General features: G+C 36.8%; 1 protein-coding gene across 4 annotated transcripts; it reads left to right on the top strand.

The window, feature by feature from the left end:
* Positions 1-27,839, top strand: LOC132130082 (protein POF1B-like). 4 transcript variants are annotated; one of them, XM_059541724.1, is made up of 15 exons: positions 1-286; positions 335-391; positions 488-694; positions 6,328-6,396; positions 17,084-17,298; positions 17,745-17,778; positions 18,250-18,330; positions 18,763-18,855; positions 19,865-19,978; positions 20,104-20,256; positions 20,898-21,017; positions 21,833-21,961; positions 23,110-23,180; positions 24,892-25,015; positions 25,865-27,839. In XM_059541724.1, the coding sequence occupies exons 1-14, from the start codon at positions 140-142 to the stop codon at positions 25,010-25,012; spliced, it is 1,611 nt and encodes a 536-aa protein (XP_059397707.1). In that variant the 5' UTR covers positions 1-139; the 3' UTR covers positions 25,013-25,015; positions 25,865-27,839. The 4 variants fall into 4 exon arrangements, with proteins under 4 accessions (XP_059397707.1, XP_059397706.1, XP_059397705.1 ...); XM_059541723.1 differs by having other exon boundaries at positions 1-391; XM_059541722.1 differs by having other exon boundaries at positions 335-694.

Genomic DNA, 27,839 nt, shown 5'->3' on the forward strand with positions numbered 1-27,839 from the left:
TTCTCATTTAACCAACTTCAACGGAGAGACTTCAGGAGTAGGGAAGCGGCACGCATAAGGGATTCGCTAACTTCACCTAACTCATTTTTATTTCAATGGTATTTATTACTTAATTTTCTGGACTTACACAACCGCAGAAATGACTCTACCGTACTCCCAAAGCGTAAGGACAATGAAGACAATGACCGTGGCGGAACCGAGCACACAGACTGTCTTGACATCCACTCCTGTCGGGATGAACGAAGGTTCGAAGACTTACCGAACGGTAAATTTCGGGGGAGCTCAGCTACAGCCGGTCCAGTACTATAACAGCCAAGTTGGAGCTGGAGCTCAACTACAGCCGGTCCAGTACTTTAACAGCCAAGTGGAGACGGGAGCTCAGCTACAGCCGGTCCAGTACATTAACAGCCAAGTGGAGGCTGGAGCTCAGCTACAGCCGGTCCAGTACTTTAACAGCCAAGTGGAGACGGGAGCTCAGCTACAGCAGGTCCAGTACATTAACAGCCAAGTGGACGGCAACGTGACGTACGGGGGTGCGCGTTACCTGATGCCTCTGCAACAGCAGCGGCGGCCCGCGGAGTCAGTCATGTACCTGAGTCAGGCGCCGCGCGTCATGCAACCTGTGTACTTCCAGAACGTTCAGCGCGTGAGCAGCGTCAGCAGCGTCGACGAAACCGATGTCTACAGACAAGTAGTGAGTATAATTTTTTTATTCTTTCCTTTCGTTTTGTGTTACATTAGTATCGAAAGATTACATGTCATTAAAATATAATTACATTAATTAATATATAGAATTTACAATGTAACTGCTTAAAGGGTTTCCAGGTAGTTGGGAAAAGTGAAGAAAAAAAAAAGGCAAATGAAAAGAGGTTGCTGATAAGATGCTGTCGTGTCAATACAGCTGTATGAAGTTAAACGTCAACACATAATGTTATTCAAAAGTTTTAGGTTTCTTTAGCGCCCCCGATGACCAAACATGATTGTATATGGCGTTATTTTTTAGTCAAAAGTTATGAGCGTGTAAGACATGCTCAAGAGCACATTGTTATTTCACACGCGCATGAACCTTCAGCTGGCATGTTAAAAGTACTCGCGCACAAATTCAACAACCGAGAGGTTTACAGGTAGCTGCGAGCGAGCGCCTGGCATACTCTAAGGGTGTACTCACACTAGGCACGGTTGCCATGAACCGGGCCCGAGTACGATTGTCCCCCCTCCCCACTCCCCCTCTGGCCTGCACTCACATAGGGTTTCAGCATTCGTGCCGGAGCACGCTTACGTCATTATGGTGCTCGACGGTTTCGGGATAAACAGGAAGAGCGGCGCTCTCTGAACACAATGGAGTCCATCGCTCGGTTTTCTTTGTGGATAATTTTGTGTCGTTTGGTCCACGGTGGTCCACAGCACTCTCACAGCCTGTTGTTAAATAGATGTGTCGCCTTAGTGGCGCGAAAATTTTCACGTAATCGTGCTGCTCGTAAGAGGAGGTTTGCAAGGTACCAGCTGAGCTTTTGGAGCGTCACAAAACCGTGACGCCACCCGTCCTGTTCCGTGCTCCAGCACGGTTAGCGCTCACACTGCATGCGAACCGCGCCCGAGTCCAACTGAACCATGCTCTGGCCCACCTCTTCCAAGCGGGCCAGGGCCGGCCAATCGAGCCGCGCCCAGGCACGGTACGGAGCACTCTCACTAGTCAAACGAACCGCGCTTTGGTGGTAGAACGCACTCGGGCACGGTTCAAACTGGCTAGTGTGAGTACACCCTAATAGGTTAACTCTGCTTGTACAGTGGAATCCTGCTCGCAGAGTGCTGTTTTGCTCGCGCAGTGGATTTCTGCTTGCTCAGCTGATTTCTGCTTCCTCGAGTCTACATGACTTTTGACAATTTGGGGGCGGAAACCAAGGAGGGCACTGACTCTCTTATGATTGGTCACTTTCACACAGGGACATCCTTGTACCTTGATTGATAGCTCTCATTACAGGAAGCACGGAGTTGGGTTAAGTTACCACCGAAGAAGAGTGGGAATGAGACCTATGAGAGTATGCCAGGAGTACTTTTATCATGCCAGCTGAAGGTTCATTTTTACGCGTGTGAAATAACATAATGTGCTCGTGAGCATGTCTTACACGCTCATAACTTTTGACTAAAAAATAAAGCCATAATTGTATTTTACCAAGTTTTATGAAAAACGACATTGAGCTTACAGACCAATTAGTCAATATGGGTCACACCTACACAACATTTATTTAATTAGAAATTCAAAGTGTCAGATATGACCATTTAATGTGCAGTCACATTTTTAAAACTTACTAGCTAGCCTAATTATTACTAGACCTACATCTCTCAGTAAAATTTGGTCTACAGCCTATGTATAAGGCTATTGTATGCTAAATTTTATGATAATTAGCCTGAAAAGCCTGTAATATGCGGTTTCAAATCAGGTTCTGCTCTGACAAAATAACGGTTTTGATACCACACCCTGCTGTTAATCAGTGTATGTTTATTGAACTATATCTTTTTTTTCTTTTACTCTTTTTTTTTTCTGAGCAGTAATGGTGGACATGTTCAAAGGTTTATTTGTAGGCAACAAAGTTTCTGTTTCTTCACCGGAGTAAAAAGTATGGCAACTAAAAGCTTCCCTATAAATAAAACATACAAAATTATAAAACACTTCACTGTATATTGGCTACATTATACATAAATTAACCTAGGTTTGATATTGTTATAATTATAACTTATAATTATTGCAACATATATGATAATAATAATAATAATAATATAATAAATTTAGTGTTTTTTCCCAGTTTGTACCTATAGATTTTTAAATCTGAATTTATAACCAAACAACCAAAAAACATTAAATCTTTTAAGGACACAAGTTACAAAAATTAGTGCACAGTGCAATATATATATATGTATATATATTATGTATGTATGTGACCCTGGACCACAAATCTTAAGTCTTAAGTTGCTGAGGTATATTTATAGCAATAGCCAAAAAAACATTGTATGGTCAAAATTTTAGATTTTTATTTTATGCCAAAAATCATTAGGATATGAAGTAAAGATCATGTTCCATTAAGATATTTTGTAAATTGTCATTATTGTAAATGTATCAAAACTTCATTTTTGATCAGTAATATGCATTGCTAAGAACTTCATTTGGACAACCTCAAAGGCGATTTTCTCAATATTTAGATTTTTTTGCACCCTCAGATTACAGATATTTAAATAGTTGTATCTCGGCCAAATATTGTCAGATCCTAATAAATCATACATCAGTGGAAAGCTTATTTATTTTAAAAAAATTGACACTTAAAGGGTTAGTTCACCCAAAAATCTAAATTATGTCATTAATAACTCACCCTCATGTCGTTCCAAACCCGTGAGACCTCCGTTCATCTTCGGAACACAGTTTAAGATATTTTAGATTTAGTCCGAGAGCTCTCAGTCCCTCCATTGAAACTGTGTGCACGGTATACTGTCCATGTCCAGAAAGGTAACAAAAACATCATCAAAGTAGTCCGTGTGACATCAGAGGGTCAGTTAGAATTAAAAAAAAAATACATTTTGGTCCAAAAATAGCAAAAACTACGACTTTATTCAGCATTGTCTTCTCTTCCGGGTCTGTTGTGAGATTTCAAAACACTGCAGTTTAGTGATATCCGGTTCGCGAATAAATCAATCGAGTGTAACCGGATCTTTTTGAACCAGTTCACCAAATCGAACTGAATCGTTTGAAACGGTTCACGTCTCCAATAAGTATTAATCCACAAATGACTTAAGCTGTTAACTTTTTTTATGTAACGGGTCAATCTTTTGTTCGTTATTTGGCTCAGCTCGGTGTTCATCTTCAGTTCTCTCTCCACAGCAGTTCAGTCAGTAAACTGTTTGAGTAAATTAATTGCTCCGGGATATTGGTTTGTTTGAACTCAGAGGGAGTGTCAGCCACATTAAAAAAGTTAACAGCTTAAGTCATTTGTGGATTAATGCGTATTGGAGACGCGAACTGTTTAAAACAATTCAGTTCAATTTGGTGAACTGGTTCAAGAAGAGCCGGTTAAATCGAATGATTCATTCACGAACCGGATATCACTACACTGCAGTGGATGCGCTCACAACAGACCCGGAAGAGAAGACAATGCTGAATAAAGTCATAGTTTTTGCTATTTTTGGACCAAAATGTATTTTCGATGCTTAAAAATATTCTAACTGACCCTCTGATGTCACACGGACTACTTTGATGATGTTTTTCTTGCCTTTCTGGACATGGACAGTATACCGTACACACAATGGAGGGACTGAGAGCTCTCGGACTAAATCTAAAATATCTTAAACAGTGTTCCGAAGATGAACGGAGGTCTCACGGGTTTGGAACAACATGAGGATGAGGTATAAATGACATAATTTAGATTTTTGGGTGAACTAACCCTTTAAGACTTTTGAGGTTTAGAGACCTCAAAAGAGACTTAAGAAGTTTTGTGGTCCAGGGTCACACATGTGTGTGTGTGTGTGTGTGTGTATATATATATATATATTTATACTAGGGCTGGTAAGTGATACTTTTTTTAATCTAATTAATTACATGATATGGTGATTAATTAATCGAATTAATTGCACATCAAATTTGGAGAAATTACTCCCGAAAGATCATTTAAAATCATTGTTGTGTAAAGCATCAAACAGGCATTACAAAAAGGATAAAATTTATTACATTTTTATCAAAATGTATTACATATAGCCTACTCTTTTGGCCCATGTGAGTAAATGATGACAGAATTGTCATTTTTGGTTGGGTGAACAATAACTTTAATCACTTATTTTCTTAATTTTTATTATTACTATAAAAATATACAATTATTTCTTTAATGAAATGATTCTCTAAATAATAAACTAAAACTGCCAGTAGGTGGTGGTAAATGTCTTAATGATTAAGTCATCGAGTCATTTATTCATTCATTTGATTCGTTCAAATGGCTGATTCATTCAGGAGTCAAGTAAATGGTTCTTTATGAATGGTTCATTGAATCATTAGGCTTGTTCGACTTGAAGCGGATCATCACCATCAGATCGATCGGTGTGTGACATCAAAGAACCGCAAGAGCTTAGAGAGCAGACGAATCCTTGTGCTTTTGAATCGATCTCGCGGTATTTTGATGTCAAACACCGATCGGTTAGCCTGGTTAAAACCAGACCCTTTTCAGTTGAAACTGAGTTAGGGTCTGGCAAAGCCTATTAGACGTCTCGTTTCTAAAGGTGCGTCACCGACAGACCTCGTTCAAATGCCTCTGGGCGCAATTGGATAGACCTAAAACCAATCAGAGCGATGAAGGAGATGACGTATGCAGAGTATCGTGTATGCGATAACATCTTTTTTAGATATGAAGGCTTCAAGTGTTGTTCTTTGCTCTGGTTTTAATGCAAAGTTAAAGTTTAAATCACTTAAAACAGACGCGATAGCAGTTTCGAACGAATGTTCCTCTGCAGCATCCATCTTTGTAATGTACAAAATCTGCTTTACCGTCGCTGCGCTGTCGTCATCGTGTAAAGCCCGCCTCAACGTTTCTGATTGGTGCCGCGATTTCGGCGGCACAGAAACGAGCTAGATAGTCCTCTTTGCCAGACTATTCTGTAGAGAGAATTGAAATTCGCCGGAAGTAGTCTGGGTTTTCCCAGGCTACCGATCGGTCTGTGCAGCTCCACTTCAAAGCCAATGCGACTATGGCCAGAGGTTCAACGTGCCAAATGGTTCACCAAATTAATTCAAAACATAAATTAAGAAATGAAATGTCGCTGTGGGCTGGTCGGAGATGAACAATGCTGCTTTGTCTTTATCTTCTGTTCTGCAAAATTGAGCAAAACAGACAAAATTTTGTCTAAAATAACACAATATAAACTTCATAATGAACTGCTGTATAAGATGATTATGCACTAGTGTGATCTTGGACAGCCTACTTCTTGTGTGATATTTCTTAAATATGTGATGTAAATATGAGACTCAATCTCAAACGGGCGTTTTGCCCCATATCTTGAATTTCTTGACATTTTCTAGGCCCCATCACGCAGTAAGATGTTGCCCTGCCCCTGCCTCATATTAGTCATCAATCGACTGTATGAAATGGCAGATGATCCACATAGGTCTGGGGCTGGGCAAGTGCGTTAAATGCGTTAATAATTTTAATGCATTATTTTTCTCCATAATTAATTAATCTAATTAACACATTAAATTACCAGCCCATATATATATATATATATATTGACTTTTTAGCACAAGACAATGCATTTAAGAAGCCCTTATTCATTGATGTTATCTTCTTCTGTATTCAGGACATAAATGGACAATCATCTGTCTTTAGCCAGTCATCCAGTCCAGTCAAGAGCCCTGCACCATCTGAGGTAATGAAATAACGTTTACCATGTATGCAAACAGGCACATATAAACAGTAATGTTTAAGGCAGAAAACTGTTTGTATTTGCTAATACAATACGGTTACCACACAAACACACACCTTATTTTACCCTTGACTTGACTTTCATGCCTTTACACGAGGTACTGTATTACACACACTTTCTCCTGGGTTTGTTTATGCCTCTGGCTTTTGAGCTGAGCGGGGAGAACAAGCTTTAATGTAACCCAAGCTTTAGTGTGTAGTTGCACGCACATGCTAATATGACAACAATTTATGTGTTTGAGCACAAGTGCTGTACCTGCAGGGTTTAGGGTGTGTCTGACAGAAAGAATGGACTCTTTAGTTCCCAGAAGAGGCAATGTATTAACGCCCATTTAGATTGGATCCAATAATAGTCATAATATTGCAAGGAAAGTGTTAGAAGGAGTTGCCCTTTAATGCAACTGTTGCTGTCAACCAGGCTGCAGGTGATGAGAAGATGACAGGTGTATGTTGGAAGAGCTTAAATGTGTACTACCAAATAAACACCTTGCTTTATACGATGTAATATATTATTTTAACATGCCACAGAGCTGTGATCACACTAATAACGTTTTTCAAAAGTCAGTGTACTTGTTTTTACATGTTGTGTGTATTTATCTAAATATGAAATTAGGCTATATGAAATATGGGAAACAGTGTAAGATTAAAATTTCTTTTTTAATAAACAAGAAATCACAAATACATTCCAAAATGTGAAAAATAAAAAACTCTAAACTGAAAAACCTGCTGCTACTGAATTTCTGTATGTATTGAGTCATAAGGTCAGTCTCTGACATTTATACATATCCATAATTTATGAAGGATTGTATGTATTTTTATTGTACAAATTCACAGGTCTTTCAAACATAAAAGTTGTTACGCAACAGAAGACAAAACATAGTTGCATTAATTTTGCGAGTTTCTAGCAGTTTTCTAGCAGCTTTATTTTTCAGATGATCTGTTTTGGTGCTGAAAATTCATTCTGTGAATTTAACCAATGGATGTGGACGTCTAGTGTGTGCCATGTAAGGTTGATCCATCAGCCTTTCATAAAGCAGTTTGAAAAGTATTACACGCAATGATTTAAAGAGAGTTGTCATAGGGTTGTGCTTGCAGACATGCTGGGACAGGAGTGGGGAGCTTATCGTCAGCTTCAAGTTTCGTACATCAAGGAGGATTTTGTTAGAAGTAGGCGTCTTGCACTCAAACACACTTGGGTCTTAAATTTTAGGTTTGTAATGTGAAGTAGCATTGAGTTTCACATGATGTCATTATGATGTTATTGGTCTGACACATGCAGTGATGAATGCAAAAATGTACTTGAGTTCTTGAGTATTTCATGAGAAGGAAGTGTAATGTGTAACTTAATGCTGAGGTTCTTTAATGTTGTAATACAAGAACTGAAGCAACTATTGTGAAGTGGACTCAATAATACAGAAGTTATTATAATTGCTAAGGTCAGAAATTGGTTCAACTATGTAAAATGACGATTAATAATCAAATATATCAGAGATTCGAGTTTTCAGATGTCTGCTAGTTTTACCTATATAACATACTGTAGACCACAGGGGCAATGCAACGGGTAAATTACATTGCCCGTCTTGCACGAAATAGCGCCTCGAATATTACATTTTTTTTCCGGTGCGAGGATGTGTAAAGGTTGATGTATTTGTCTTATATGTGAAATTGCACTGTTGACAGTTACCACATCTGTAATTCCAATATGGTCGTTTTTTTTTTTTCAAGAAATGAAGAGCAGGTTTCAAATCAGCTCTAACCAAAATATTTAGGTGATTAGGTGTTTATTTATTTATTTATTTATTTATTTACACTAAAAGAGGTGGTTTGTCAAAACATTCCTTGAGGCTTGGATCACTCTCTATAATGCACCAATGTTTCAATAAAACACTATCACTGTCCCTCGAAACAGGCAAATATTGAATATAACAATTGCATGACGGTCATAATTTTTTTTTTTTTTTGACGAGACTCTCTTGTTGTAACACGTCTTTAAAATGACTAACTGCAGACTGAATCCATTCTTCTCGATATGATCGTTGTCTGAATTTCTCTGATTGATTGCTGTTGAAAATCTTCATTACTACTACAAATACAGCGAACACAACTAAATTCAGAAATGGGTAACGAACACTTTAATGACACTGGATGTGTTTGTTTGTGTGTGTGTGTGTGTGTGTATATATATATATATATATATATATATAAATATATATATATATATATATATATATATATATATATATTAGGGCTGCACGATTAACCTTTATCGCATCGATATTGAGGTTTTAACTCCCGCAATAACCTAACCTCAGGAGTCTGAGGTTTTTTCCCCCGCCTCTGACATTTGAGTGACAAACCTATTAGCCAATCAAAATGGTCGAATCTCGCGTTCCTGGCTTGCTGGCCAATTAGAAATGGCAATGGGAAAACAAGGTTGTATGCAGTGCATCGGCTTTCTGTCAGCAGAAAAGCAGCTAACACACAACGTTTACCTCGAATTGTTCCAGAAAAAGCTTGTGTAACTGCGCAGAAATGGCCGAAGGCACTTCTTCGGTGACGGGAGAGGAAGCGGGGGAGCACTTGGTTAACAAGAAGGGTGGTACTTCAGCTGTTTGGACTTATTTTGGATTCGCGAAGAACGACGTAGAGCAAAAGAGTGCTAAATGTAAAATATGTCGACGTGCCGTGGCCAGATCCAGATCCGGTTTTATGCACTTAAAAGCATTGAACGCAAAAATCGCAGCGCAATCGCAATATTTGTCAGAAAAACCGCAATTAGGTTTTTTCTCAAAATCGTGCACCTCTAATATATATATATATATACATGGTTGGGGAGTAACGGAATACATGTAACGGCGTTTCGTAATCAGGATACAAAAATCCAGTAACTGTAATCCGTTACAGTTACGGCAAAAAACGTAGTAATCAGATTATAGTTACATTTTGAAAAAAGGGGGTATACTTTGGGGGATTACAATGGTTTCATTTAAAACTAAATAAATCAGTATTTTGGCATAATAACACTATATTAAGCGCAGCTTGATTAATGACTCACGCAAGTCACGTGTGCCACCCGCTGGTGCATGCGCTAATAACAGCTGTCTACAATCTCCTCAGACGCAGATTGAATCACTGCTGCTAAACGATATGCTGCCCGCGGGCAAAAACGTGTTCATTTCATGGAAATTCCGCTGCTATTTTGTTTTCAAAGAAGAAAATGCAAACAACATTGTTGTACAGTGCAAACTGTGCCTTCCAGCAACGAAAACACTTTCTTCATCGAAAAAAAAAATTAATTTGTATTCTCTATTTTCCTGTTGAAGAAACATTTCCATTGTCTAAAAATTCAGTTCTTACTATATTTGCTTGAAAAAAAAAATGAATTTGTATTCTCTATTTTCCTGTTGAAGAAACATTTCCATTGTCTTAAATTCTTTCTTATTATATTTTCTTGAAAATAAAACAAAATAATCTGTAGCTAATACCAATACCATGCACTAGATGTCTGTATAGTCCTTTACATATATTTTAATTCAGGGCTGTGAAATTCTTAATTAATAAATGTTGTTGTTTTTAAAAAAAAAATATTTGACCTTGAAGTAATCCAGAAGTAATCCAAAAGTAATCAGTTACATTACTTTCATTTTGTGGTACTTGGATTACGTTACTGAATACTTTTTTTATGAAGTAATTAGTAACTGTAACGGAATACATTTTTAAAGTAACCCTCCCAAGCCTGTATATATATATATATATATATATATATATATATAGATCAATTCTCTGCCACAGATTTTCCCAAAGTAATTGTTTTACCTAAGTTTTAAATGTTTTATATTTTCAAAAGACATTTTGCCTTATGCGTATTGTCTTTAATAAAAACAAATTTAGAAAAACCGCTTGTCATCATAATTGTATGCGTTATTAGAAGGACTTGGCTTTTTAATTTGTAAGAGTTAGATGTTTAAATTAAGAACTTGAATAAAATCCAATACTTGATTCTTTGACTCTTTCCCATGATTTGACTGCTTGACAGCTCATGATTTAGGGTTGACTCTTGCAAACCAGTGACTTGGAGCTAAAATCTTAATGCAAAACCATGTTAAAGGTGCAATAGGAGATCTTGGTAAATGCTAACATTAGCCTGATAGCACTGAAAGTGAACTTCCCACCCTCCCTGCAATCGCCCTCCAAAGCCAAGCCCCCTGAACGCATTTATGCTCACAGATCAGAATACCATAGACAACATTACTACAATAGGCTACATCAGCGGTTCCCAATTCCAGTCCATGTTCTGAAGTGAAGTAAACCCCTGCTCAGGGAGTAAGGAGCAAAGAACATGGTGTAGGGATCATATCGATTGGAACACAGTTCATTCACGTAGCTCAAGCTAGTCATCTGAATCAGGTGTGTTAACTAAGAGAGACATGTCGGGAACTACTGGGCTACATCATATGTCATTAACCAGCAAGAAACTTTAAAAGTACTACAATACCAGGAAGGAAGGGTTGTTGATGTTCGAGCTCTGTCTGCACAGCGTGCGTGAATGCACTAATGACATTCTGTCTGCGCGAACAGGGTGCGCGGAGGTATGCAGATACATATGTTTACAGGCAGGTAGGAAAGCTATTTTAAATACTTGGACAGAGCATATTGATTGGACGTACATTTCTTGGTCCTACAGAATATATGAATACCGATAAATAAATTTAAACCACTTAACTTAATGATTGCTATCGGGATGTGAAGAGACTTTCAACCGGTATAACAAAAAAAATGTTTCTGTAGACAATCACCTATTGCACCTTTAAGTTTTCATTTAATGGTGCAATGGAATTATAGAATGTACAAATATAATTCATATTTTTACACGTATAGTCCCTGGGACCATGAGAGCATTTGAACTGGCTGTTTTCAAATCAGTTAAGACCTTAAGTCATTTGTCTTTTAAATTTAATCTAAAGGAACCAGGATTGCTTGATTATAAATGGCAAAATTATTTAAAAATATTCAACAACAGTAAAAAAGTTTCTGGAATTCAGTTTATTTTCATTTAGAACAATCATCACCTTATGAATAGTTTGGAATCATATTGTTTTACAGTGGCTGATGAGAACTGATCGTTTTTAAATGTTATTTTATAATGCTTAAAAAGGTACCTTCATTCCTTTAAATGTTAAATCTCTCATTTTTTCTGTATCTCGCTCCACTGGCTCCCTGCGGTCAGACAACTTGAAAACTGACCTCCTCCTTCCTTTCATTGTAGATTAAAGCAATGACCTGCTGTTCTTACACTGGCTCACTGACTTTGGCTCACACATTGACCTATTTTTCAGACAGTAAGATATTGTGGAAAGTCAAAGCCAGAAAGGAAATACAGTCACAGATTTAGTAGCAATGATTGTCTTCAAACAGTGTTTTCTCATAATTCTTGCGAATAGGCTTATCAGAAAGTTAGATAATATATAGCTGTTTATTCAGTTATATATTTACATCAAAGTGAAGGGACACTTAAAGCTACGGTTCCTAATTCCTGGGTAATTATTACATGAAGCAAATGTACACCATTTTTCCTGCTCAACCATATGTAAATTTCCAGAAAGTTTAATGACTTTAAAATTTATGCTTTACTTAAATAAAAAAAACACAAGAATAGGTCCTGTGTGAATTGATTTGGACTCAGTCTTTGACTTTACATATACAATTAATTTGATGAAAATTATTAATCAAATGACACAGCCCTAATTATGATTTCATGTTGGTCACTTTTAAAGTTAAAACCCTTACAGATGATTTAAAGGCCAAGCACAAAGTATTTTTCAGATGGTGCTATATAAAAATTTTTTTGTATGGATCTGCTGTAATGTTTATTTTAAGATTGCAACTTAATGAAGCACTTCCTGCACATTCCTGTGAAGTTACTCAATGCTGCTGTGGGAAATGAGGGTACAACATTACAACTGGATGGTATTTGCATATAAAAGAAAGTGAAACTAAACTGTGAAGCACTAAACTCTTTTATGTGCCCTTGCTTGCTATGTGCAGAACCTGCTGCAACTTGTATGATGCTAAAAGTACCTAATGTCCAAAGTATGTTTCAATCATTGATTATTTCTTATCTTTCTAATATTGTAAGAACACACCCGGACATAATCTTTAATTCACACAACTCTACATTCAGCTAACAGACGTGACAACCTGTACACATTTAGACGCTGGTATGATTTGTCACTCTAAACTATCCAAAAAAAGACTGATTTCTTCAGCAAGTACAGTACATTAGTAGTTTGCATTTAAATAATTTTTGTGCATTTTACTTCTCTTTGAACTGGCTCTGTTTTTGTGTGTCCCTGAGTTTACGCATTGAGATGAGCAAACGCCTTGCCACTTATAGCATGCATACTGCATTTGAAAAAGCAACACACTCCAAACATCTTCCCTTGTAATGGACCTTTTTCACATTTCCCAGGTTTCTCAGCAGCAGAAGTCACCATGGTTGGGTAAACTTTTATAGCTGTGAGTGGGAGACTAACGCAAATATATTTTTTGCATTCCCATTTGCTCAAATAGCAAAAGAAAATCTCCATGATAGTGTTTTAATGACTTTCAAAAACCAATTACCATCACTTCTATAGATTATGTATTAGAAACACCCTTGCATTAGGATTTGCTAATTTATGTTATTTGATCCAAAGGTATTATTATACAAAGTATGGTGTTATAAATGTACATACATTAATAAAAAAATGAATGTGTCATTACAGTCTTGTGAAAAGGGAAGCGTTTCTAAACCGGTTGACCAAAAAATAGATCATTGAAACATACTCAAATGTTTGAAATAACTTCCTTTTGTGATCTGATGTACATTGCTTCTTATCACAGAATGAGGCAGAAATATATTCTAAACTGTAACAGTGGATTATAAATTTACTAGAGATGCACCAATTGCAATTGTCTTGGTCATTTCCGATTTCTGATTTTTTTTGTTAGTGTGATCATCCGATACCGATTTTTGCCGATTGCATTTTTTTTCTCTAAGAGATATAATTGACTGCAAATACAAACAAAAATCTACTTTTCTTCAATGCATTTCTTAAAACAACAACAAAAACCCACAAGTTTTTCATCTTAAGTAAGTTTTTATTCAGATAAGAAATACTACAGAAAATAATCAAATGTAAATTTTTATCAAAAGTAAATTCTGTAGTCTTAAAAGTTAAATTCAAATTAGTGCTTACCATTTAAAGTTATAAAATGTATTAATTCAAGAGTAGAAAGTGATTTTGTTATTTTGTTCTTTGAATTATATCACAGACATCGGAAGGAATATTGGACTGCGGTCCCTTTAAGAGTTTATCCACTGACCCAATATACTGTTACACAAAATACCTTCTCTTTCTCAGCTATTTAACATTTAACATCTCAAACTGACTGTGTTTGCCTGGATACTCTACAAGATGGGCATTTTGACATATTTTTGTATTAATGTTTGTATTTGAACATTTTAGTGCAGTTAGCCACTCATTTTGGTATTTGTGTCTCACAAGCTGTTTGAGTCTGAGCGTGCTTTTGGTGTAAGCATGAAACCTCTGGGAATGACTTAAATAATGTGCAATACAAGCACCATTTAACCGGAGCGAATGAAACGTGTGTGTGAAAGAAGTGGTCGTCGGAGAGAACAGTGTGAGAATGCACATCAATATCACGTCCTTTTTCTCATGCTAAACAACGATATTTAATGTATTTGCATTACTGTAAGGGTAGGTTTAGGGTTGGGGTAAGTGTAGACTTTAATAAAAACGCAATCTAATTGGGAGGAAATAATATTTATTGTTGGTTTCCTGTAGATGTATTCCTTCTAGCTACAACCGTGAATATAACACATAATTACTGTATTTGCATTACTGTAAGGGTAGGTTTAGGGTTGTGGTAGGTGTAGACGTTAATAAACCAAAACTTTACACTAGCATTTTTGGTTGTCGAATTGTACTACCCACTGTTTTAGTGGGAGGTAGGAAAATCTGACCGGGTAGGACAAATCGACAGAACACCAGCTGATGTTACATTATTGCATGTGCTGCTTGTAACAAAACGGACCGGCTCGAAATCGGAAGGAAGTGAGTTTGTTCGGTCACTCACCGATCTGGGCCGATTATGAGGAAAGTCAGCCGATTCCGATCCCTGGCCGATCGATCAATACATCTCTAAAATATACATTATGAAAATACCCAAGTTGGCTTGAAGAACACAGATAAATTATACATTGTAGCAGTCGAGTGTTTATTGTCTTCTTGTTTCATCATTCAAAACATTCTGTGTTTTAATTCAGCCAGAGCAATATCTGGGGATTTCCATTCATAGCACTAAATAATGGCCAATCCATAAAAAAAATACTTCTCTCAAAAGAAATTTAAAGTAGGCATGATAATCCATGTTTTTCTGCAGTGTCCAGAAGTGTTCTAGAGTTGTAATAAAAGTGTGCTAGAGTGTATGGTTTCTTTTTTATTATTATTATTGCAAAAATACACAGATGGTATTAAAAACATTTTTCCAAGGTTGGCAGGTTTTAGCTAATCATTTAAAAACCACAAATTATGTGCAACTGTTAACATGCTTGGCTCATTGTTGTTGCAGCTTTAAACCGGTTTTGCACAGCGGTCTCCGTAGCGAGTACTCACAAACACACACCCAGTTAACACTGTCACTGGTCTTTCTGCCACAGAATGTGTGGAATGTTCTCAACGACCAACACACCCGCTGTCAAAAACAGATGCTAACGCCTGCAAACACCTGGACAGAAGTTACTCTTTGATTTACTGTTAAATTTTAACTTTTTGCTTGGACAGAACAGATACACTCGGAATGCTGCAGTTTCTTGTCTGGTAAAGCGTGGAACTTGCAACATTAAGAAGACACGTTTAAATCCCAGGAAACAAACACACTAATTAAATGTGCAGATTGTATGCACTGTGGAGAAAAGTAAATGTGCCAAATTTTGGTGGTTATTGTTTTTTGAAAATCATTGTTTTTTTGTTTTTTTCTTGCCCGTAGTGTTTTGCCTTTAGAAATGTTTAATTTTATATATATTTTTTGATCTTTTGATTTTGGGGTGAAATATGACCTGGGCAATTTTTGGTGAGATTCAGACATAAAGGGAAGTCGTGGCCTAACGGTTAGCGACTCGGACTGGCAAGTGAAAGGTTGTGAGTTCGAGTCTCGGACCGGCAGGAATTGTAGGTGGGGGGAGTGCATGTACAGTTCTCTCTCCACCGTCAATACCACGACTTGAGCAAGGCACCAAACCCCCAACTGCTCCCCGGGCGCCGCAGCATAAATGGCTGCCCACTGCTCTGGGTGTGTGTTCACAGTGTGTGTGTGTGTGTGTGTTCACTGCTCTGTATTTGTGCACTTTGGATGGGTTAAATGCAGAGCACGAATTCTGAGTATGGGTCACCATACTTGGCTGAATGTCACGTCACTTAAAGTTGAAAACAAAGGAATGACGGATCAGAATCATGACTAGAGTAATGTCATCTGGGTACATGACTTACAGTTATGTCAACGCGATTTAAATATTTAAACATAAGATCTCATGTAGTGTCAGTTCATTTATAATTCTGGGTGAAGCTAGACCCTGAATGAACCTTAAATGTTTGATTCTCTCTGACGGATCAGTGGAATCCAGCCTGACCACTCTGACACACCTCAAGCTTTAACTATTGTTTAATTTTAAAAGAGAAAACAATCATCAAAACATGATATTTTACAATAGAAAAGGTGGATAACGTCTTTGAATTTTAACATGACAGATTTTTTTTCTATCGTAGAATATAATTATATATATATATATATACTATTGTCCAACTCTTAATATAAGGTTGGAGTATATTTTTAAGTATGTCCAACTTTATCCACATACATACAGTATACTCGTGTGCCCCACGTTATGCACTACAACACCATAATGTTCTGCAAAGCTGCTTTTGAACATTATGTGTTGTGAAATGCATTTTACAAATTAATTTGAGTTGACATTGAAAAATCAGAGCAATGCAGATCATTTAAAAAAATGCTTATATTGGCCAATAATATTGTGCATCTCCACCACTACTAATGATTTCTGGAAGGTGATTTGCATAAAGAACCTTCCAATCAACAGCTTTAGTTGCTGCATGTGTCACATTTTTTTGCAGCTCCCCAGGAGGCCTTTAATATTTATGGTCCACTCAGCTCCTGGCATGTAGTTTTGTTAGATTTTTTTTTTACGATTATTGTTAGCAAAGTCACTCAGGAGTGTCTGATCTGGTCGATATGCAGGGGTGTGGTGTTTCACTTACTATTCTTCGAGGTGTGGACTGGCTGATGTTTCTCACTCACAGTCTAGTGTAAAGAATTTACACGTACTTGAACAATTTCTAAGCATACATAGACAGAGGTTGTTGGCTTCTTGTGAAGTTTCCTGTTCTTATGTAAGAATCACATTTTGCATGCTACAAGGAAGAGCCGCGTTGATCCTGTAGCTGATTTGTTTGCCTAGCTGATTAGTTGGTTACACCATAAGCATCTTTTGTAACTCAAGTAAAGTTTTGCACTCCCACTCAAAATATCCTGTCTTCACACCCTTTTTCCAGTCAGAGTTTGTGGAGACTTCAAGTATTCGAGAGGAAGTTGTGGACCAGAGAGAAATAAAGAATGGCCATTGTGAGATTAAGACTGAGGTTATCGATGTGGAACCAGTCGCCAAGATGGACAACCGCTTCTTTGGTGAGCTTCTTGCTGAGGTTTACCGCAAGAACTCAGATATTCACACCTGCATCTCCGAGCATGTGGCCAAGATCCGCGGAAGGTAGAGGCGCTTCTTTTCATTTATTATCAACAATCCAGCACAATGTTTCATTCTTAGCAAATTTCTCCCTGTGTGTTTTAGTTGAAGATTTGCATGCAGATAACCCTAAGAAACCATTAACCCTGCCAATCTAGATGATTGAGGACTTGACACATTTTAAGAAAACCAATTACAGACCATTATCTAAAAAGAAAATCTCATCTGTTCACTTAATCTGCAGTCACTTTCCCAAATGACTCATTAGACTGATCAAAAACCTGATACCTCTACACCTCGTCCAAAACCTTCTAAGAGCAATGCTCAATCCAGTGAATCATTTGCAAGTTAAGAGGTTCTGTAATTTACACCTTAGAAATGATTGTGAGAACGGCAGCACCTCTGGACGCCTCTGCTTTAAGGCTTTTTTTTTTTTATTGACTCATTCAATTTGTGCTTTTTCTCTGCAGGAAACACCTCCTGGACACCACCATTGACTACAAGGTAGGGAGTGGCAAACTGTTCAGTTCCTGTGGAGTTAGCTGAAAGTTTTCCATGCTGCATAAAGGATTTCAAGTTTCAGTTGGTTAATTCTAAACCTTATTGTATGACATCGATATCACTTTTGCATTTTTTGACATTTGTTAAAAAATAAATTTAAAATGTAATTCATTCATACACATAGTAACTTCAATGCACTTTTCTATGAGGAGAATGTTTTTAAATTTAATTTATTTCATTTTCATTATTTTTGGGCTGTCCTGATATCATGCCGACCATTCATTTAAATAAACTTCTTGATAAGAAAACCTTAAGTAGCTTGTAATACATAATCCATTACTTTATTAGTTAAGCATTCACTTGCATGTATTGTACATTTAATATAGTAATATAGTTCCTGCAGCTCTTTGTTGAAGAATATCTACAATTAATTTTTAAGTGTATATGTCTGTCTGTATGTGTGTGTGTGTGCAGGTGGAAAAAGAAGAAATAGAGAGTGTCATTCCTAAAGGAGTGTCTGAACTGACTAAGCAGCAAATCCGTTACCTGCTGCAGGTGAGAGCGTATGGAAACATTCTGAATGTCTGCCCTGTCCTCTCCCACTCAACCCCACCCACCTCTCAGTACACCTCACCCTCAGACACCTCTAACAGCAGTAGATTATTAGTTTATGAGCCTGTCCCAGGAACACCTGTTCCTCCAGGCACAGCACAGCCACACAGTTATTCAGTTTATTGCAAATAAAGTTTTTTTTTAATTATTATTATTATCATACTTGAAACTTACTTCACAAGGGAGTACGTTAAAAGTAGATATGTATATATCAGTATAGTATATAGTATATATCACATTATAAAACTGAAATATGTGTGACACATTCAACTTGAATTAGATTTATTGCTATCATTTGTTTTATGTTTTTGAATGACCCCAAAATTTTAAATACCGAAAGTAGTTTCAGACACAAAGTGTCTTTCTCTCATCTAGACCCGTATGACGGCTGATAAAACCATGCGTCTGTTGATGGCCACGTTCAGCAGTCTGCGAGAGGAGCTAGTGCATATGCAGGACGATCTCAGGGTGAGTATGGTTATTCTACCACTAAACCAGCCAAAAGCCTCCTGTCCTGTAGAAACAGTATCCACTGTAGATATGGTGATGAAACATTTTGCATCTTGTTCTTGCAAGCATACATTTAGATTGAGATATATCACAAATGTATATCACAACAGCAAGTGGTGACTCTTCCAGAGCTTTCATTTCCTGTTTGGCTAAAAAAAGTTTAGTTAAACATAAACCATCATCATTGTGTCACTGCAAATACATGCACATCTTTTCAGTCAGTTAGCCAACATGGTGTGATCAAGCATTGTAGGCTACTGGTTCAGGAAACAGTCCTTGTCCTCTGTAAAATGCGCTGCACACATCTGAATATTTGGGTTGAACTTTTCTGGAACAAATACAACTAAATACAACTTAACCACTGATTTCTAGTTGTGTCCTCTTTTGGAAGACCAAACAAATTAGTTTCGCTTTCATAACGAAACAAACAGCATCTCCACAACATGGCAGTGGCGGCAACAGTGAGAACAAAAGTTACGCTATCTTTCATGAACATTTGGGCTGCAATATGCAAATCTTCCAACATCGTGATGTAGACATGGGGGCTTGTCAGAATGAGGAGACGTTTTAGGAGGGCGAGTTTGACTCTTATCTTTACTCTAAAGTATGCAGCACATACAGTATTTAAAAAAATAATCCAGGCATTTTACAATTTCATTTTATTTTGATTAACCATGCAGCTGTAATTATGACCATTGAACATTCATCACTGTCCCTTTCTTCTCACAAAATTTAATTTAAATTAAACTTGAATCAATATTTTATTTAAGTTTTAGCTTGTTCAGGGTTTTTGGAAGATATCAGCCTGTCCATGTTAGCAGACAAATTTGCATGAAAATTTCGCCTTAAACTGAAACTACGGAAAGCATTGATCCCTTTTAAAAATCGTAAGCCTATTTTTATGACCTTAACCATGCGTCATGTGGTTGGTAGCATTTGGATTTATTGTGTTAATTTTATCGTGCAGCGTCTTGAGAGTGAGAAGGAGGAGCTGGAGAGAGATCTGAGCTTCAAGGCAGATCAGGCTCTGCAATATGACAGACTGATGGAGACCGTACGGGAGCACAACAGACAACTGCAGGTAGGGGGCGCCACCATAAAACGTCACTCAATCGCTTTTCATAACTTCTGCAAAAAATACAACATCAATAACACTCATGACATTTGTAGATCCATCTCTGAGCTTCATGTCTTTCTTTCTCTCAGGCTGCTGTGAAGGAAAGTAATAATGCTCAGCGTACTCTAGAAAGTCAGCTACTGACCATGCAGAGCAAAGACCCGAGCAAAGACTTCCGCATTAAAGAACTGGAGGGCGGCAAGAAGGCCCTGGAGCAGGAGAACGAGCTGCTCAGGAAGAAGGTGGGCAAATCTCAAAATGAACTGTATTTCAATCACATGTGTTCAGTAAGAGACCAAAATGAGCAAAGCACTAGCAGCATAATAAACAAAAATGCTGTTTTTGTAAATATTTTAAAACTTTTTTTATTTAAATACTACTTATCACAAAAACTGATTGTGAAAGTGTAAATTTAATTAAGCCTGCATGTTATTACATGCACAACTATTTAAAAAAGAAAACTGTCATACACATGACATAACTCAAAAGAGTAGTTCTCCGTTCATTTCCAGATATACATAAATTAAATGGATGGTTCATTGAGTTACAATCTCTGCTGGCATGTTTCACTAAACTTTTCATTAAAAGAACCGACACCAAGTCAGTTGTTCATGACGCAAACTACACTGGTAACACTGCATGTTTGTGTGCAGTGAAGTATGCAGCAAAGGCACCTCAAGAGGAAGATGTTTCATGGACATTTAAACTCAGCGCATTGAATTCACACTGCAAACTCACAGCCCAAATAAATCTCTCATCCAGTCCAACTCTGCATGTTATTCATATTATGTTTTAGTATTGTTGTTAAATACTGCTATTATAAGCAGTCTTGTATCTTGTGTAAATTCTAAGGTCATATTTATTGGATTTATCTCTTCTATAGTTGGCAGGGCAGTGCAGTAGTTCCACTGTCCAAATCAAAACACAGGAGCTGTCCAGAGAGTATGAACAGATGCTGAGAGATCTACGAGAGGAGAAGGAAAGAGAACTCAAGAATCTGCGGGTAAATAAATAAGTAAATAAGGAGGAAATAGGGATGCTCAACCAACTGACAACAGACCTTCATTACGTGAACATTAAATGGTCCATATGGGCATCCCTAGGAGGAAACAAAAAATGGAAAGGAGTTGAATGAATGTGTTGAACTGAGATGAATTTTTACTCAATGTACTAAATGATGATGGTGTTTCTAGACAAAACCCACTTAACTACGGTAAAGCTGGTATAATACACAGCCTTAAGTTGCTTATTGCTTTTATTAAATAGTGTTATGACCAAATGATAAAGACTCAAATGTTCAATAAATAGTTTCATTCAGTAATATAGTTAATTATCCATATAGGCTGTGTATGGTTGCCAAACAATTTGTGTCATATACTCAACCAATCAAAAGTTTGCATTTATCTGATTAGCATCACAGTTAAATCTGTAATATTGTAAAATATTATTACAATTTAAAATAACTGTTTTCTATTTGAATAGTTTTTCAAATGTAATTTATTCCTGGGATGCAAAGCTGAATTTTCACCAGCCATTACTCCAGTTTTCAGTGTCACATGATCCTTCAGAAATCATCTGGTGCTCAAGAAACATTATCAATGTTAAAAACAATTGTGCTGCTTAATATTTAAGTCTTCCCTGTCACTTACTTTCAGTTGAATATGTCCTTTCTGAATAAAACTAAGTAAATAAAAAATCAAACTGAACCCAATCTTGTGAACGATAGTGTAGAATTCTTCAATAGTCAATAGATGTAAAACTAAATTCTACATTCAATGCATAAAGCATATATTTATTTATTTATTTATTATTTTCTAGACTCAGCTTATAAAGATCCAGACCGAGCGCACCACTACACAGACCTCTGACAGCAGCTTGGAGATACGTATCTCCGAGCTTCTGTCTAAACTAGAACAACGTGAAACTTTCATCAGACGCCAGGAGGAGGTACGTCAACACTATTATACAGACATAAAATGCTTTGTCAATGTTGTTTTAACAAGCATGCAATGCAGTTGTTATCAGTTCTTCCATGTGATGCGGATGAGTGAAATTTTCCTAATGATTCCTTGGGTTATAGTCGTCATCACTGACCAAAAGACAGCATTATGCCTGCTGGAAAAACATAAAGCTCAATGTGTCGATTCGCCGCCTTTTTGACCCTTTTCTGTCATGCTATGTAACCAGTGTTGGGGAAATGTACTTTTGCATTACATTATTGTGTTACTCCCTAAAAAAGTAACTAATTATGTTACTTTTATGGAAAGTAATGCATTATGTTACTTTTGCATTGCTTTTTTAATCTGGGCAGGGTTTGCTAGTTGAAAAGAAAGTAAATTCACCTCTGTACAATAGAACACAAAAGAAGAAAGTTTAACACACTTCAGCAATAAAAAAGCAGCACAAATCTTTATCTAGAGTAATTTTTGCCTATTAGTATGGCTGAATTGGATCATTGAAGGTCAGCAGCAAAGACACTGGTTAATAAAATGGGTTTAAATACATAAAGGATATTTGTGTTATTTAACTTTTAATTATTGCAGGTTTGCATCACATTCTAAAATTGCATTTAACTGTTTTTATTATTTTTAAGGAATACTGAAGCTTTTTTTTCTTGGTCATTATACATGCTAAGTAAGTTAACGTGTGCTATGATAGATGCGGATTTGAACTGAAAAACAGTATAAATTGGTTCCAAGCCTCCAAATCCATTAGTTGGAGCAACTTATTTTTATTATATATATTTTTTTGTAATCTAAAATTATGTTTATGTTACAATATGCACTGCGTGATCAAACATTTAGGTGAGATAATTGTATATTTTAGAAAAATGTCAAAAAAATGCCCCCCTCCTCCTTCATCCCTTAAATTAAAAACAGATACTGCTTCCTGTGATCGACTTCAAAAATCCTGATCAAGAACCCTTATTATGAGCAAGAATGTCATAGTTGAGATTCTTTCGTTTTCCTCCATCTCTGGGTTACCTCAGGCTCATTACTCTTGAGGAATGTGAATTCATTTTACAAATTGAACAGATAACTTTCCTTCTTTCCTAATGGAGTACTTCATTCTGACCTATGACCTTGCACTCTCAGGAAATCAGGCGACTCAAACAGCAGAAGATCGACGACTCCAGCAGTACAACGAGGACTGTCGTTACCAAGAGGTGTGTGTATGTTTATTAGGGGTGTAACGGTACGAAAAAATTACGGTTCGGTACGTACCTCGGTTTTAACGTCACGGTTCGGTTCATTTTCGGTACAGTAAGGGAAAGAAATTCAAACATTAAACTGCAGGTTGTTTATTACTATAAACTTTTTTTAACAATTTGTTTACACTTTTTAAAAATACTTTTTAATAAAATAAATAATAAAATATAATTTATAATAAAATAAAAAAAGAATAAGAAATAAAATACTGCTGCAAAGTTCTCCACTAAATAAAATACTTAAACCAATATCATATAATAAAATATAATGAAAAATATAAATAAATAACTATGATTACAGAGCAGCATTACCAATCCCAGCTTGTAGGCCTGCTCATATTTAAAAATATATATAACTTTTCCAAAGTGTAAAGTGCAGCATGAACAGTTTCAGTTTTTAGACCTGCTCAGATTTGTTATTGCGTTGGACCGATCAGAATTAAGAGCAAAGGTCTGTTTAAATGCCGACGGGAGCTGCGTTTGAATTACAATCGTTTTTTTTCCTAGTTGTAGGGATGTTCACACTCGCGTGATGCCTTTTGAAAACCTTAGGCCGGTGACACGCTGGCATATTGTACCTGTCAAACATAGTCTATTTTGCCGTCAATACTGTTGACGGTGTCCTTTATCACTAGGCTTTATATTTATGCTCAACATGAAGTATAGATATTGTTGTCGTGAAGAAAAGATCCTGGTCTGTCGGCGGCCTCCCTCTATGTCACCTACAGTAGCAGCAGCGCGCCAGCACCGCGTCAGGCATGATTCTGGTGTGTAAAGACCATAGACTGTATAAAAACATGGACGTAGTGTCCGTGACGTCACCCGTAGACTCCTGAAGAGAGTTTTTGAAGCCTAAAGTGTGCAGAGCGAGCCGTCGCCATCTTGGCAGCATGTCACCGCGCGACTCTCCCAGACAATCGAAAATGGGCAAAAGGGCGGGAGCTGGTTGCTGAAGCCACGCCCACCTAGCGCTACGGCTGTGACAGCAGTGGCAATTCACCTGTCACTCAAGTGGCCATGCCCTTAATTATGCAGAACTTTAAGGCTTAATATAATTTAAACGGATGAGTTATAAAAAAAATTTACCCCCCTCACAGTTGTCATGAGGGGCAAAATTAGATATATAGACCAAAATCATTTTTGCACCAGGCTGAAAACTTGTTTTTTTCTGCTGTAAAGTTGGGCATTTTAACATGGGGAGTCTATGGGATTGACTCTCTTTTGCAGCCAGCCTCAAGCGGCCAGTCGATGAATTGCAGTTTTAGTCACTTCCTTATTGGCTTCACTAGAGAGAGCGGGAGGTTGCAGCTTGGTAAAGACACAGAAAACGCGAAGCAACTGACACGCAGCAGAAACGCCACGCTCATGCCACGCAGCCAGTGTGTCACCGGCATTAGAATCAGCTGCAGGGCGGGATTTCCGCTGAACACGGAGACTTCCGCCACTTAATATGTTCGTTTGGAAACACAAAAATGTACCTATGTTCCGCAATCAAAATATTGCATTCGGTACACGCGTGCACCATACCGAAAGCCCTGTACCGAAACGGTCCGGTACGAATACACGTACCGTTACACCACTAATGTTTATTGCATATAAGTACCATGTGGAAACTAAACTGCAGTTCAGTCCTAATCATCATTATAAACTTTTTCCTATCATGGAACAGATACATGAACCAGTACCCTCTTCTGGGTCTGCTGAGTGATGACTACCAGTATACCGCACCCATTAAAGAGGACAGGACTGTCGTCATCGAGAGTACGGGGGTCACCTCACGAGTCATCTAGATTGTAAGACTTGAAATTGTTTGGAAGGTGACACATTTCTGTAGGAGCAGTGTAGAAATGCCTTTTACCATGGTCATTTAATTGGGCTTATATAAATGATCAAATGTTTTATGTTTTAGCCCAACTTACCATTAGACTGGTCACAAAATAACTTTTTTTTGCCAGTTACTTTATTATTTTATATACAATAATAGATGAAAAAACAAAATGATGAAATAAAGCAGAATGCATATTTAATCACATTGCTAATTAAGTGAAGAATTGTCTCCGCATAAGCACAACAAAAGACCACTGAAAATATAGGTGCTGTGATTTTGCACTTGTTATAATTTAAGACAAAATGTAAACTTCAACATGAGCTGTATGATTCAGGTCTATAGCCCAGTGAATGTTTCCATCGACACCTACAGTGCCAGAATGTCTTTACAGAATGTGTTGAGCTGACAAATCTTGTAGTCATATTTTCAGAAAGGATTTTTGGTCTCATTTCTGGATGTACTTTCTGGGAAGGAAGCCAACGTGTCTGTATCCACTGAGTTTCCACATATTCATATCAGAATGAGCACAGACTGGGCTGAAATTCAAAATTTACTACGAAGAAAGTCCGAGAAGTTTGCCAGCAACATTTTATCATTCATACTACACAGTACCATGCAAAACAAATCTCGAGCAATTGTAAATGCTGACTGGGGAATTCCCAGAGTTAGATAAGATAGCTATCAGTTGGTCAGTGAATAAGAATACGTTTTCCCACTAAGATACAGCATGCAAATATGGCGCAACTGTCTGGTGAATTCCTCCTTTTTGTGTTCTGTTATTACCAATCCTTAAAGAACTGTTTCTTTCTGACAGGAATGAACAGGAAGAAGATTTAGAGGCCTCCCTGTTTTCCCCATCCAAATCTCATTCCCCTCCTCTCTCCCTACATGCTGCCTTCTTTTTCCAGTGGCTCCTTTTGGTGATAGTTGCGCTGACTTTTTAGATTTTATGCTTTGGAATTGGATAATGCCGTATGATGTAAGAACTAAAACAGCTGACACAAAGTCTTTCAGAAGTATCTTGTTTATTACAATACCGTGTGACTACTGATAGTTATTTTTATATTGTTGAGTCATCTTTTCATATGATGCACCACAACCTTTAGTAATCTCTAGTCAATACTATTGCAAGCATGTAAATATTTGGCGAAAAATGATTTGCAATTATCATTTACCTTGACTGGAATAAAAGTTGAGCATTGTCTGTAATGTAAAAGATGATTGCTGGTTTTGTTGATTTTCTTATTCATTTGGGTGTATTAATTATGCCAGTTTATTCTTTTTTTATTGTTATGTCACAGAGGTGATGCTTTATGTAGAAAATTATACATATATGTCATAGTGGTCGACCGATGCATGTTTTCAATGGCCCATGCAGATATCTGGAGAGCAGGATGACCCACTATATAGAAATATAAAAGTTTGACCAAGGATGCTATTATTTTATGAAACAATAAAAACAGAAAAATTGTGAAATATTATTTTGGATTTACAATAACTGTTTTATATTTTAATATATTTTAAAATTTAATTTATATCTGGTATGGAAAGCTGAATTTTCAGCAGCCATTACTCCAGTCCTCAGTGTCACATGATCCTTCAGAAATCATTGTTATAAACTAATTTGTTTCTCAAGAATTTTTCCACATCTTTTTCGATAAATAGAAAGTTGAAAATAACAGCATTTATTTGAAATATGCATTTTTTTTGTAACAATGTAAACATTTTTACTGTTACTTTTGATCAATTTAACGCATCTTTCTAAACTATTCATTTAAAATAATAATAATAATGACAAAAAAAAAAGATCCCAAACTTTGGAACAGTAGTGTATATGGAAACCATAGAAAATGCAAACACAAAAATAAGGAATATTTTTAAACAGAAAATAACATTATCTAAACCTGTCAGATATTGTAATTGACACAAGGAGGCGCCAACACAGTATTCAGCCAATGCCAAATATCTGCTTATTTATTAGTCTGGCTGATGCTTCGGGAGACCACTAATTTTTAATGTTAGCTGGTGAGGGGTTTTACTGTTTTAAAGTGGTTAGTAGAACATGGGCTAACACTGATTTCTGTAAGCTATCTAAATTCTCACAGTTATACTGTATGGAAGTTAAATCTGTCAAATGGTCAGTTTTGTCCTATATCTAAACATTGGTTATTATTATTATATATACAATTTACAAACATAAAAACTGCTACGTAAACGCTGGCAGCTATAGGGGCCTCCATAAACATTTCTGTTTTTATAATCTGAAACTGCTGGGATGTTTTTGTCATGATGCACTGAATGTTTCTGCAGTGTGTGCATGAATCAATTTTTTTTCTTTTTTTCACTTTATTATTCTTCATAAGACTGACACTTGAAGGGAAATTGCTATGTATGTATTGAGTGTGGAGTTTTCTAGGTTTACATTACAGTGCCATTGTTAGTGGCATGCAAGACTTGAGAGTGGCAAAGAACGAATGGTTTGTGATGTCATCAAGTGGTAGATTGTAGCATTACAGGTAACTTGGATGTGTAGACATTTTTTCAACATTTTGATGTGACTAAAGATATTCTTCTCTTAGAACAGTAGAATAATGCTGTGTAAAAAAAAAAAAAGATGTTTAATGTGATATCCTGACTAAATGCATCTTATCTACTGAAATGTGTTGGAGTGCCCCTTTAAATTCTTAGACTTTACAGTGCGTTACATCTGCAGCATTTATCTCTTTTGTTGGTGTAACTTTACATATTGTAACTGTTTGTGCTTGAAATAAAGATTTTTGACCTCTTGA

This window comes from Carassius carassius, chromosome 47 (genome assembly GCF_963082965.1).
Source record: "Carassius carassius chromosome 47, fCarCar2.1, whole genome shotgun sequence".
NCBI lineage: Eukaryota > Metazoa > Chordata > Actinopteri > Cypriniformes > Cyprinidae > Carassius > Carassius carassius.

Excerpts from the sequence above, each read along its gene's own strand:
- LOC132130082 (XM_059541721.1), top strand. The coding sequence starts at position 140 with ATGACTCTACCGTACTCCCAAAGCGTAAGGACAATGAAGACAATGACC. Across the intron at positions 695-6,327 it reads CCGATGTCTACAGACAAGTA|GACATAAATGGACAATCATC; the intron begins GTGAGTATAATT and ends TTCTGTATTCAG. Across the intron at positions 21,018-21,832 it reads GAGAACTCAAGAATCTGCGG|ACTCAGCTTATAAAGATCCA; the intron begins GTAAATAAATAA and ends ATTATTTTCTAG.